We start from the raw sequence: 14,336 nt of genomic DNA, 5'->3' as shown, positions 1-14,336 counted from the left end.
CCTCCCTGCCCGTCCTGTTTTCGACTCCATTCACAGACTCCCGTTCTCAGAGTTTCCGCGCGTCTCTCTCCTTGCCGAGCCGATGTAGAGGCAGCCAGCCACCGCGCGGCGGGAAACCCAAATGGCGTGGGGTCCAGCCTCAGCAGCGAGGCTTTTCTGTTCCTGTTTTAGCACCAGGACTGCATTCCGAGTTGGTTTCTCTCAGCCGAGTTTGTTCCTGAGTCAGCAGAGCATAACTCCACCTGCTTATGTCTCTTTAGTCCGCACCATACCTGGCTTCTGAGCCTAGTTTTCAGAGAGCCTCCGGTAGTTGCTGTTATCTGTCCGCCATGTTCTCCCGGAAGTCTATTTTTGTACCCAGAATTGAGCCCAGCACCTTGCACTTGCCAGGCAGGCACTTGTGCCACTGAGCTATATCCCCAGCACAAAATGAAGTTATTTCAATCTGCCTTGGCCTTCACTGTTTTCTATGAAACACTACTGAGTACATCTCACCTCTCTACTGGTTTACTATATCACTTCACACAACCTGAGAATTTTCCCTTTATATTTACAATTGTGGCTTCCTCCTTTCACACATTCTCAGTACATGTAATATAGGCTGAGAACCATATGAAATCAAATAAATTCTGTTTATTCTTAATGTTTCTCTAGTACTCTTCTGTTTCTCTCCTTCTGTTCCGTGCCAGTCTTCTGAAGCATGTAGTAAGTGCTAGGTACCAGGAATTGTGCCAAACTCCAGAAATGCACATGTTAGTAACATACAGATTCTCAGGTGAGTATAAATTATCTACAGGATCAAAGAAAAGCATGTGAAGCAAGAAAAATATTAAATTCTGTGGCACTCTATATGGCACAAACATTTCAGCTGAATGACCATTTGCAAAGTAGAAATTCCTGTGTACAACAATTACCTCACCATATCATTTAAAAATTGCTCTTGGAGCAATTGCAAATGAATTTTTCAATATATTTAATGACACTCTTCTAGAAAACCTAAAGTGTGTCCTCATTGTTCATCTTCTACAATCCCAGACTTTCATATGCTTACAATATTCTAGAGTCAGTCTCTAGATCTGATCACTGTCTCCTTATAAAATTTCTTCATTCTTTGGATTTCAGGATTCTGTTGTCTTTGTCACTGTTATGGTTTATGTCTAGATGTCCCCCCAAAGCCTCATGTGTTCACAGGGTTTTTACAGAGATGGCTACGTCTACAGTATGTGATTGATTTGTAGCACAACACTGGGATTAAGGATGTAAGGATTATGGGTGGTGATTGTTCCATCAGTCCATTAACTAGACGGGCACCACCCTAAACCCTGAAGACTGGCTACAGTATAAGGGATAGAAAGAGGCTTGCTCTCCCTCTCTTGTTGATTTTACTGTCCTTTGCCACCATAGCCTCTGCCATGTGCTGCTCTGCATTGGAGCCAGCAGATTACATATTGAAGCCTCTACAAACATTGAACTAAATAAACCTTAGTTACTTTTCTCAATAATGAGAAAAGTAAGTCATTTTTTCTTACATTTCAGGACATGCTTTTCCTTTTAATTTATTTCTACTCTTTTTTCTAATCTTAATTTACTCTTTCAAAACTGTACTTTCATCCCTTTACTCTTCTCTATTGGTGCATATTTAATGGAAACTCTGTCTCTAAGAGCTTCATTTATCAACCTCATACACTCCTAAATTTCTCTATTTCATCAAAGTTCTGCTCCCATAGCATCGCCATCTGTTCAGCAATGCTCACAGTCATCAGTGTTAAGCATCAAGCTGGCCCTCTCTCCCCAGCCCCTGTCACCTCTTAAATCTTCCTATCCCTGTTCAAAAGCAGCAGGCATATTCACTCTTGCCTCTTCTCTTCCATAAATTGGAAAATGCCTTACTCTTTCATGGTTGCTGTTGCGATTCTGTTAGCAGTCAGCTTCTTGCTCCTGTCCCTATTGCCCCCAGCCCAATTCTAGATTCTTAAATATAGCATTCTGTTTTGTTTCCCCTGCTACTGTAATTACTTTTGGGCAATCTGTCTGGTGTCAGTCTTTCTCTGATTCAGTCACCTTTTCATAAGCTTCTGAAAATCACTTAAGTAGGCAACAATCAGCTAGTTAGTAGTTTCTTTTATTCTCTCTGTCTTTCTTGTCCTCCTTTTGGTCTTTCCTATTCTTTATACTCAGCCTCGTTCTGAACTCCCCCTGCCCATCATCTTATCGTACGTCTAACTTCATCTGATTATAAAAGCTCTCATCAAATAGGGGCTTCTCTATCCACACTCCATTGTTCACATCATTATTTTATGTTTGTTTTTGAATATCACTTCAAATGCTTACTCTGCTATTCTTTACATATTTTAATTAATATTCAGTTGAAACTGCACTTCATTCTAGATTAATTTTATCCACAAACTTTTTCCTGTAACTCTGTAAGGACATAACTATCCTATAAATTGAGACTGTTCAGTATATACCCACATATTCCCAAAATGAATAAAATGTATCTGGATTGGTGACATATTATTTGGCATAGGACATATCCATCCATAACATTTTAGTATGAAATATATTTTTCCTGGGGATTTAGCTCAGCAGCATAAGTGCCTGCCTTGCAAGCATGTGGCCATGAGGTTGATCCCCAGTTAAAAAAAAATCTATCTATCTATCTATCTCTCTCTCTCTCTCTCTCTCTCTCTATATATATATATATATATATATATATATACTTTTCCCATGTAAGTCTTATCTACTTACCTCTACATAAGCTATAAGCTCATATGATTATCAGCATCAGCTTCATGTAAACAACTTCCTATGTAACAAGGATTGCTCAACCATGTATGTGGAATTGAAGGGAAAAAAAAAAAAAGATTTAGTCCATTTCTGTTCAGATTGCACCTGGAACTACAAGGGTAGCCTCAAACATTCCTGCCTGGTTCCTACTGATTTAACTGACAGGGTGAGGCCTAGATATTGAAATTTTAAACCTCCTCATTCTACATTTGCTAAAAGTCTCAGAACCAGAAGATTAGTTCATGCTGCAAAGATTCCATAGTGCAGAAAGATGTTGATGATAAACACAAAAAACATTTTTTGTATCTTCTGTTCCACGCTTCCCTTGGCTCAGAGATTCAGTGTAAAGACATGACTGGAAATTTCCCTTTGCATTCCTCATTTCCCAGACACCAAACTCTGTGATGACAGCCCCACAGCTATCTACTCATACACAGCTTAAATCACGCAAGTCCCACCGAGTCTGAGCCACACTCAGATGCTCAACCCTGTTTAGGAAACACACTGGATGCTGATTCAGCATTCTCGCATTCTGCTTAAAAGTCCTGAGGACAGCTCTCAGATAGCAAGAGCAGCCACTGCAAACAGATGCAGAGTAATCTAGTAAATTGGGACTAATAAATCTATCGTGACATTTGCGTTTTATTTAAGCCCTTAAAAATCCTTGTGACCTCACTTAGTAAACACCGTACTGTGGAAATATGGCAATCATCTATATTTGAGAAATGGAGAAACTGATGTTGAAATGTTTAAATGATTTATTTTAAATAACCAACTTTTCTTTTTACCAAAGTGAGATTAACACCTTACCTGAGATTCTAAGGCTCTGATGATTTCCCACCAAAGTCGTGCTCATTCTCACCTGCCATATGCTGATGCACCGTGCCAGGTGCTTCAGGAGTAAAACGCCATGCATAGACATCACTGCTCTTATCTAATGCTAATTTAGGAAGCTAATATATAGCAAGTCAATTAGTTTAGCTATGATAAATCTTTTTCTGTCTCTATGTCACTGTTCCTCTGTCTGTCTCTCTGTCTCTGATTCTCTCTCTCTCTCTCTCTCTCTCTCTGTCTCTCTCTCTCTCTCTGTCTCTCTCTGTCTCAGGTATTCCATCTACACGGATATCCCATCTCTACCAAACTTTATAATAAAAGGTTGCAGGTAAAAAAATACACCAACAATTTTTTAAAATAATTTTTTGCTCCATGATTGTAATATGTATCCTACCACAGTCGTGTTCAAAGACTTTTTTGAAGATCATTAGGCTGAATAATGGGAAATTGCTATGAAAATATGCTAGAGTAAAAAAATGTAATCAATGCTTATACTGAATATTTTTTAATGTAGCATACATGCTATGTTGAGACACAATATTTTTAAATCATTAAGAAATTTAAAGAATTGACTAGTCATGTTAGATATAATAATAATACAAATAAAAATAATTTTAGGTGTACCCTTGCCAGATTAAGTAATTATAACCACGAGTGTCATAAAACTTGAAAAGAATAAAAATGAATGGTTCTTCATCAAAAATATGAAAATGAGGTTGGGGATTTAGCTCAGTGGCACAGTGCCTACCTGGCAAGCATGAGATCATGAGTTCAATCCCCAGTACCAAAGAAGAAAGGAAAAGAAAAAGAAAAGAAAATACCCACAACGTCACAAATTCTGATATTTATTCATGCTGAAAATAAAAGAATGCTAGTATTTTTATTATTTGATTAAAGAAAGGATAAACAAAGCCAAGAGAGTAGCTGAGTGAGTGACGGAATGCTTGTCTAGCAGGCATGAGGCCCTGGAATCCGTCTGCAACAGAGAGAGAGAGAGAGAGAGAGAGAGAGAGAGAGAGAGAGAGAGAGAGAGAAAAGAGAGGAAAGAGGCAGGGATGCAGGGAGGGATGGAGGGAGAGGGAAGAGAAAGACAAAAGAAATTGAGAAAAAAATCTGAAACTAGGGAACATTAAAACAAATAGATTTGATTCCCAAACTGCATAACAACAAATAAGACACATTTAGGTGCTGATAAAGGCACTTTCAAACAGATTATTTTTTCCAAATGTTGTATTCGTAATTTCTGAATATAATCTTCTTTATCAGCAAATGGCTTGCTATGATAGGAGTATCAGAGAAGACTTCCCTGAAAAGATGCTCTTTGAGCTGGGATCTGCAGAGTGAGTAACTCTTGACTGCTTACAAGGAAACTGCATAAGGCAAGGCCCTGTGGCAGGTTAAAAAAAAAAGATGCTTTTGAATCAATGGGGCAAAAAATGATTCTCTAAATTGATATTTAGAAGATAAAAATCAGTGGAATATTATAACAGGCTGTGTTAGAAAGACAAGGGAAGCAACAAGAAGGACATCAATATTTCTGAAGAGATGCTCACAGTATTCAGTGAGATAAGAAATGCTGAAATAATGCCATGCTAGAGATGATGGGTCCACTTCAATTTCCAAGTTCTAAAACTTTGCACTAAAGATTCCACATAGAATAAAATTTAAAAGTCCGTGTCAAAGGACACAACAGAGAAAAGGGATACTTTGAAAATATTTGCAAGTTTACCTCAAAGTATTCAATAAAGTGTTGATATCCATTATTTGATCAAGTGGTGATATAAAGAACTCTCTATAAGTCAAATCAAAATGAAGTAAAAATGAAGTAAGTAAGAAATAAGCTAAGGACCCAAATAACCCTTCCTACAAATAACATATAAATAGCTAACAAGCATATGAAACAATGCCAAGCATAACTGTTAGAGAAATATAAATTAAATCCACATAGGGTATCATTTCACATAAATTATGATGGGTATGATAAAAAATAGGCAAGCCAAACAAAGGATACAGAAAATTTGAAAGCCCTGTAAATTAAGAATGGGCATATCAAATGGTGCAATCTCTGAAAAAAAAAAGCATGATGGTTCCTCCAAAAATTTTAAATGTGATTACCATATGACCCAGCACTACTCCTTTTGGATACATATTCAAAATTTCAAGGTAAGGAATCAAAGAGAAATTTGTATAGCCACGTTCATAGCAAAACAGTAGAAGCAACCCAAGGATTCACAGATGGAGAAATGGGTAAATAAAACGTGGAACCTAAATCCAGTGGAATATTATTTGGCCATGAAAACAAAGGACATTTTGATATATGCCAGAATATGTTACAACATGTACTTTACACTAAGTGCAATAAGCCAGACATAAAAAAGTAAGATTATTACTATAGGATTCAACTTTTATCAGGAGTGAAGTCCTAAGTAAATAAGGTGAATTTTGATTTCCAAGGGATCATGGGAGGCAGTTATGGGGAATTACTTAACAGATATAGAATTTCATCTTTGTAAGATGAAAAGGTTTTGGACATACTTTCTCAAAACATGAATATATTTGATACTACTGAATTGTAAACTTGAAAAACATTTACAATGGTAAATGTTACATATGTTTATTTTACAATGAATAAAGACTTCAAAATGTTAAAAAATAAAAAGTATGAAAAGCCAGCTAGTTAGCTAGCTAGATATACAAGGAAAGCTTGGGACTGCAAATACGCATTTAGGAAACATAGATACAATAATTTTCCTACATTGCAATATGTTCTCCCCTCTCTAGCCTTAAAATCCTGAGTTACTTAGTGATTCTCCAAGTACAAAGTCTTTCCATCCTGTCATCTGATTTGACACAGAAGTCCGTTTTTATCTACTGAAAGACAACAGTTTAAAAATTTGGAAGCAACAGCAGACGTGGGTAGTTGTGGCTCTGCTGCACTGCGCCAACAGAAACGGATCTGTATGTGTGACTCTAATTCCAACCCCCATTAAAAATGACAGATGTGGACAGGGAAGGGAATAATAAAAGCAGTCCTCTCAGGAAGTATCTATGCAGACCATGAAGGAGAGAGTCCACCGTCTGCACGGCCTTCCTGATCAACATCGTTCTCCGTACCTTGTTTGCGCACATCCTCCACAGCCGCCACCAGCTCCTCTTTGAGATCTTGACTCTCCTTAGCGATCTGTTCCCCCTTTTCCAAGAAGTTCTGAGTAGCTTGCTCTACAGATGCAGCCAGGACATGGGCTTTCTTTGACCTCCCTTTCTTTTTACCAGATGGGCCTTTGTTGCTTGTGTTGACCAGTGTTGTGACCTAAAAGAAAAAAGAAAAAAATTCACAACTACTCTGCAAAACTTTCTGGAAATATCACACTGTCACCTCAACATTTCAAAATATCCCATTTTATTAAATCATGGGATTTAATTACTGAGCTATGAATGTGTGCCAGAGAGCCTCATCAGTGAAAGCATAGAATCACACAAACTGGCATGTAAATAAGCAGCTGTTAGTTGTTTCAGGTCCAAACAAAACCATATGAATCAGTAGAAAGAGCAGACTTGTCAGTAGCTCAAATTGCCAGCTGACTCAAGGTTGTACAGATGAACAAGTACAGTGCTTTTCGCAGTAAACAGCCTCAGGGGTGAGAAATACAAGCAAATGTGGAACTGCCTGTAGGTATCAAGTTAGGAGAAGCAATGTTTAGTGCTGAGCTAGGTACGATGGGGCAGAAGTGAAGGACCAAATGGGAAGTAACCAACATGCATTACTAATGTGCTATCTCCTAGGACTCAGGAAGCTTTTTGATACTTTAGATTTTATATCATAGAAATTGCTTGTTAAATGTGATGAGAGGGGATTAAATGATGCAGGCTTAATATTTAGCTAATCAGAGTTTCCAGAAGCAACATTAGATTGACATTTATTACCACTCTTTTTCTAAGTATCATAATTTGAATACATATGTCAACTGCCAAACATCTTTTAGCAGTAACTATATCTGAAACTAATTTGCTAACAAAGCATTTAATACCCTTCAAAGAACTTGTTATCTCCTACAGGTTTCAGAGCCCTTATTTTTGTCAGTGACAAGTTTGAGAGCTGCTCCATATTCTGTTCAGCAAAAAGTGGTTGTATTGTTTAAGGCTGCATTTTTTTTTAAAACATGGCTTCATAAGAATGTGTTCTGCATTTAGGTTTTACTGACATTCATCCTGTTAGCAGACAAAAAATTTTCTTGGAGGTTATCAAGAAATTCAGTCGATAGAAGAGTTCCACAGGCTGTAGCTTCTGAGGCTTACTCCAAATCCCAGAGCAGGAAAAGCCATTAATCAAAGTGACAATTAATGTTCAGCCAGTTTACAGGGGAAGAGATACCACCAAAAGGAAGGAAAAATATTGACTAAATATGCACTAAGGTGATAAATACTGGTGGACCAGTACTCAGGAAGTGATTCACACAGGGGTGGATGATATCATATTAAGCTCTCTCTTGATTGGTAAATAATTAGATATAGTGAATTAACTAAAGACATCAAGGACATTCAGGCATGAATACTGAGCCAAAAAAAGTTAAATTATATAAATTATTATAAATAAAAATGTCAGAGGGTGGTGGTTTAGCTGTTACAGTGTGGTACACATTCTAGTCTTCTCAGCTCCACTCACCATGAGTGTTCCTTTAGGAAAAGGGAATTTGTCACACAGGTTGCTTTTGTGAGATTCTGAGGTGTTCCTCTTAAGGAGGATTTAGCCCAAGCTATTAACATGCTACTCTTCTGGAAACTCAACTCCCCGGAACAGCCAACACTTGCAAACATGGACAGAAGCTCCCACGTTAACATACCACCTCTAAAATTTCAATTTAGAACATGAGTTTGTTATCTAAGAAAAAACACTCCCTACCTCCAGTTTGGTTTCGTTGATTCTTACTGTACTCATAATTGTAAGAATTTCTGTGATGTAAATTTTTTTTTAGCATTCTCAAATCAGAAAAAAAAAACCTGAGGGAAAAGGAGCTATTAATTTCAGGCAAAATAACAGGGATAAGAAGTGGAACCTGATGGTGACACTATAATAACAGCTAAATGACAACTTAACATCATGGGTCCACTTTCAGAAAGGCAAACAAAATGTCAACTTTTCTTTTATCTCATGGTACATTACTGTACTAAGCATAATTTAGGTAATGTTCATAATAACAAGCCAGTTTAAAGTATCACTTATGTGGAAAAAAATAAACATAGAACATTCCCAGGGTGGCCTTAAGAAAATGTGATTGCTTTCAAAAGAAGCAAATGGACTCAGATCTCTTTTAGTGAATGCCCTCATCTTCTGCTTGGTAGAAGAGCATGGAAGGAAGAAAGAAGGAAAAAAATGAAGGAAAGGGATGAGCCTCCATTTCATTCATGTCTCCATGTTAGGACAAAGAAATGCTGTCATTGGTGACACTTCTTCACTGCTAGCTGATTTTGATTGGAGGACAAATAAATTAGGTTAAAAATGAATTATGAAAAAGATAAACATTTCATTATTTCATTGTTTATAAGAATAAAATTCTCAGGAAATATAAAAGAAAGTGGAATTATCATAAAAGTGAAAGATAAGGAGAATACTAGATAAAAAATAAAAATCTAACGATAGAGCAGTACCAGTAAGAAATAGTTTTAAATATAGTGTTCACAATAACCAAGAAATATTATCAGAAATAGCCAGACCACAACATGAGAAATGATATACAGAGGAAATTACGAACTTCAATGAAGAAAAACAGGACGACCTGAATAATGGAGATAATACACAACCATATTTGGGATCAGAACTCTCAAGACCATAGAGATGTTATTTCTGCCCAGTTTGTTCTACAATTCACATTCCAGGGATTTACGAAGTCAATCATCATCACAAAAGCCAACATAATTTTCTTTCACTCAGTTCAGTTCAGTTCTGACTGAAAAATAAAGCTCTTAGTGAATTAAAGAAAGATGATTTAAGAGTATGTTCCAATTCTGAACAGTATATCAAACATTTAAACAGAAATTTTAAAAGTAGGTTAGATCCGACAGCAGGTAGCAAAGTCAGATCTATATTTTTAGGGTGAAACTGCTTTTGGAAATTCTCAGTGTAGCCCTTAGCATACAAATTATTTGACTCCTTTACTCTCCTGGTAGACACGCAACTTCATTTATCATTCTATTAAAATAATTATATATATACACATATAATTATTGTGTCATTTAAAATTAAAATAAGCCCCTAAAAAGAACCTGTGTGAAGGTATATTATTGTATGTTTTCTCTTTCTTTCAAAATGTTGCCATTTTCAGCTTCACGCCATATGCTTTCAGTCTTTTTGAACTGTACCTACAATGACACCTGAAATTGTGAACGTTAAGCTTCATCTACTTTAGTTCTACCTTGATATTTCACAGGTGAGGAAATTCAGATTAGAGAAGCACCACAGGTAAGAAAAATAACGCTCTAATTCATGTGGTTGTATGAAGACGAGGACAGGTTATTCTTCTGCGCTATAACATAGAATTTTATAAGTCAGTTTGGCCGTGTCTTTTCCATCTAATAGAATAAGCAGCTATTAACAGGTAAAGTAATATTAAAATGTACTTATTCCTCATATTTGTCTCATTACACTTGTTTGTAACCTACTGTTCATCCTCTAATTGAGATGATTTACATATCTTATGAATGGAGATATTTGTTAGTATTTGTGAAGCACTCACCATCTACATCACCCTACCCTAGCTTCAGTGCCTCAAGAGGTCTGATGTGTTCAATGGTCTCGAGCTAAACAAGCATATCAGAGCCTTTTGTATGGGCTGAGAGTGGAAGACGAGCAAAAGAATTTCAAAAATATTGCAGTAACTAAATAATAGATTAGGGCATTTATGTTTCAGTGTACTTCTGCAGACAACACGAGGAAGGACAAAGTAATTTGTTGCATACTTGTAAAGGACATAAATACACTAAACAGTAAGAAACAAAGAGTTTTTAATGAAAAAGTCACTACTTTTAAGGATGCACCACTTTGAAGGATCCACTCATTACCTGTCAAAGAAGCTAGGGATTATCAGAATGATCAAGTCTAATCAGCTATGCAGTCAGTATCTGTGGGAGAATCAGGTACCACAGAGATGTCAAAACAGCAACAGCACATTCCAATTCAAAGGTGGGAGAGACAGAAGAGGACCAGCTGCCTGAGACACAGGTGTTTGGCGTCCAGGACTTGATATCAGACTGGGTCTTGGCTGGCACTCGTTAATACATACAAATACTATAATTCATTATTATATGTATTATTTGTACACTCATCAACATTTAAATATTCTCAAGGCAAAACTTACCCATTTTCTTGCTATCACTATAGATTATCTATTCTAGCCATATTCTGAAGCAGAATTCAGAAATGAAGTAAAAATAGACATCCTATGACTGGAATTGAGATACTTTTATGGCCAAGATAATAGTCAATTATACCTATACTCATTTTTGTGCCTCCAAATTATCAAGCGAAGCTCTTGGGCACCAAATAATCCATTTACCTTGTAGATGGGACATGATTCAAACTATTTGTTAGGAAGTATTTCAATAATGTCTATAAATCAAGCTGAAGAAGAGGGGATTTCTCTTTAGACACACATTTTTCAGAAGAAACTTGGCTTTCCTCAGAGAATGTTTAAGTAATTTTATTCTCTAATTTGTATTAAGGCATGAGCCTATGTATTTAAAAATCAGGATTCATTGTCATCCAAAAAAACATTTGAGATAAAGGACATTCAGTTTGTTTGAATAGAATTCAGTCCAACTCTCTTTCTTCATCTCTTCCAAGTTTCAAACAACTCTGAATTACAACAAACAATGAGAGATGCAGTACAGTATTGGACAATGGTAGAAATGTGTTTTAAGTTATATTTGTTATTTTTACTTATCAGTATTTTAAGTAATTATCAATATTTCTTGTTAAATCAGTAATTTTTAACTGATTTGGAAAACATAAAATTGTACATATTATGAGGTATCATATAATTTTTGATACACCTGTAGATTGTATGGTGTTTAAATCAGGTTAAATATATCTCCTCAGATACTTTTTATTAGTTCTTTACAGTAAGCTAAGGATGACTCTTACTAACTTAGCAAGCTCCTCTTATCTTAATGGAAGGATAGTGCTATAAAGAGCTATAAGAAGCTCTTTGTGTGTGCTCTAAGATTGATTCATGTGCTCAAAAAATAGGGTGAATGTTTAATTTTTTAAAAAAGTGTATTTCAGTAAGAAATGCATTGTCAGTGACCCTCTTCAGAATAATCCCTTTCATTTCCTCACACAGTAATCCTATTATTGCCACTTTTTGTAGAAATTCTGGAACTTTTCACTCTGTGTGTTTTTAGTTTGGCTGTCTTTGCTTTCTTGATACCCTGAGTTGATTTTAAAAGGTTAACCTTTCACACTCATTTCAACTTTATGGAACAGACAGAAGTTACAAGGATTCAGATCAGGTGAAGAAAGTGGAAGAGGCCATACCATTAAGATTTTATTTGACAAAAATCACCAAACCAGACAGAGTAACAATGCTGTCATGGTTGGAGATGAAATCATTTACTTCCAAGTTAGACTTCTAGACCTGCTTAGGAAAAAGACAGGAACGATGGGATAAGTGTGTGCACAGTTGTGGAGGACCACCTGCATGTCTCTCCTTGAAAGTAGAGCACCTGGCCCTACTTCTGTGTATTGATCAGTACAGAGCTGGCTATGATATTTCATCCTATCAATTGGCTTTAAGCAATGCAAATGTTGCTGATGTGTAGTCCTTGAAGCAGTGCAACATATCAGTGTTGGCCACCAAAGCGCCCAAGTAGTGTATATGAGCTTGGCCAAGTGACACTGTACTATTGACTGAGAAGGAGCTTTGCTTTTTTTTTTTTTTTTTTTTTTTTTGAGATTGGGCTTTGATAAAGCCATGACACATCAGGGCATGATGGTCACACATCAAAACTCAAGTACCAACCCCAAAACACCAGCCACTGTTCCAATCTGTGCTATTCAGATTACTCTTTCTGCATATCTCTCTTTCCATATTGTAGAGATGATCTGAGGTCTCCTACGAAGCCCAGCTCACAGCACTCCTGTGCTCCCAGCTTTTCTCACAGTCGCTTATCCCCAAACCTCCTCTCTTCACAAATTAATAACACCTGAATTTGACGCTGAGTCATTACCTTTGTTCCATTTAGCCTTGTTCTAACTGGACTTTGGACCCCTTGATATCCTACAAATGCAAATGCATCTTACTGCCTACTCTCACCCTGGATTGCACTGGAAGTAGTAGATTGGAATGACTTATTGGGATTCTAATAACTCTTTCCTAGCACTACAAATGTGGACTTCTCTGGACCAGGAGGAGGTCTGGAAGGGATAGCTATACAAAGTGATGGGAAAGTACGTGGAGGGGTTAACAGCAATGTTTCATTTGGTTTTGTTTTACTATAGTAAGATTTTAACTTTTTTTTAAATTTAAGCATTCATTATGTGTTTTGATTACCACTGCACAAGATATTCTTCTCCAACTGCACAAGAGAATTTCTATATGATTCTAGTACCAAAAATATTGGTGCATCAATTTTATGTTACAGACATTAAATCTGTAATCCCACTGACATAAAAAATGTTAAACTCAAATTTGTGATTTTGCAGGTATTATTTACAAGCCACAAATCTGTACAACATATTTTTGAACTGAATGCTGTAGGCAACTGTAATATCAAAGTAATTGTTTCAACACATATAAATGTGCTTTGTACATTAGCATTATTACAAACACTTGAGCACCTGCATTTTGCCACAATGTTATCATTGCCTTGGACTCTAATATCATAAGTAAATACTTTAAGGGAAGCAGTAGGCAATCAGTGGCATGAAGAAAAACATCAGGATTCTACACTGATTTTTGTCTAAAAAAATAAAAAATTAATCCTACTGTTTCAGAACACTTGGCCAGCACCACCACCTCCTTCCAATGCAGGATGGTCACATTCACAAAGTTGAAGAGGGTAGAGGTGAGGGAAGGATTAAAGACCACATATCAAGTGATTGTAAGCCTTGACCATGCACTCTGAAGCATCACCTGGCTAGGTGGATTCAAGAATTGTTTCATTTAGTTTAGGTACACACACAACTGAGAAAATGGAAAAGAGACTTAAAAGAGACTCCTGCAAAGAAAAACCAACTTTTTGTTTGAAGTTTGAAGACAGAAGTAAAAACACAAACACATGTAAACTATGAGAAAATGATAGTTAATACACTTTCCTGGTCTTAATGCAAGCTTTTTCGTCAGCTATAAAGATAAAAACACAAATAAAAAGAGACTAACCCAAGTTGAGAACTTGAGATGTGTGTTTACTTATGTTATTACTAATGAAGGTCCTCATCCCAGTTTCCCTGAAAGATTAGTTAATTATGAACTAAAACAAATGTGATTTGCAAAATTGTTAAGAAGCGTCCAAAATGTGTATCTACTCATGTGGAACGAAAAGTAAATTTATTTATTATCTTCTTTGTTGTCAGTGGAGAGGACTGCTAGGTGCCACCAAAAACATTTCCTCCTGTGGGCAGAGCACATGACTATTTTCTAGTTGTTCTTGAAGTTAATATGGAAAATTGGCAAACTCTAGCCAATAAGACGTGATCACAAATGATGTCTGCTGGTCTCAAA

At 36.5% G+C, this 14,336-nt stretch overlaps 1 protein-coding gene across 2 annotated transcripts in view; it reads right to left on the bottom strand.

The window, feature by feature from the left end:
- Ctnna2 (catenin alpha 2) overlaps positions 1-14,336 on the bottom strand; it is a 1,046,977-nt gene that overhangs the window by 816,156 nt on the left and 216,485 nt on the right. For both annotated transcript variants that reach the window (XM_063229641.1, XM_063229642.1), the window contains exon 3: positions 6,736-6,931. In XM_063229641.1, the coding sequence (XP_063085711.1) occupies positions 6,736-6,931 (196 nt within the window). The remainder of the gene's footprint in view (positions 1-6,735; positions 6,932-14,336) is intronic.

This window comes from Cavia porcellus, unplaced genomic scaffold (assembly GCF_034190915.1).
Source record: "Cavia porcellus strain 051 isolate PalLab524CR breed Dunkin Hartley unplaced genomic scaffold, mCavPor4.1 scaffold_18, whole genome shotgun sequence".
Taxonomy (NCBI): Eukaryota; Metazoa; Chordata; class Mammalia; order Rodentia; family Caviidae; genus Cavia; species Cavia porcellus.
This window is presented reverse-complemented; position numbering and strand designations above follow the sequence as displayed.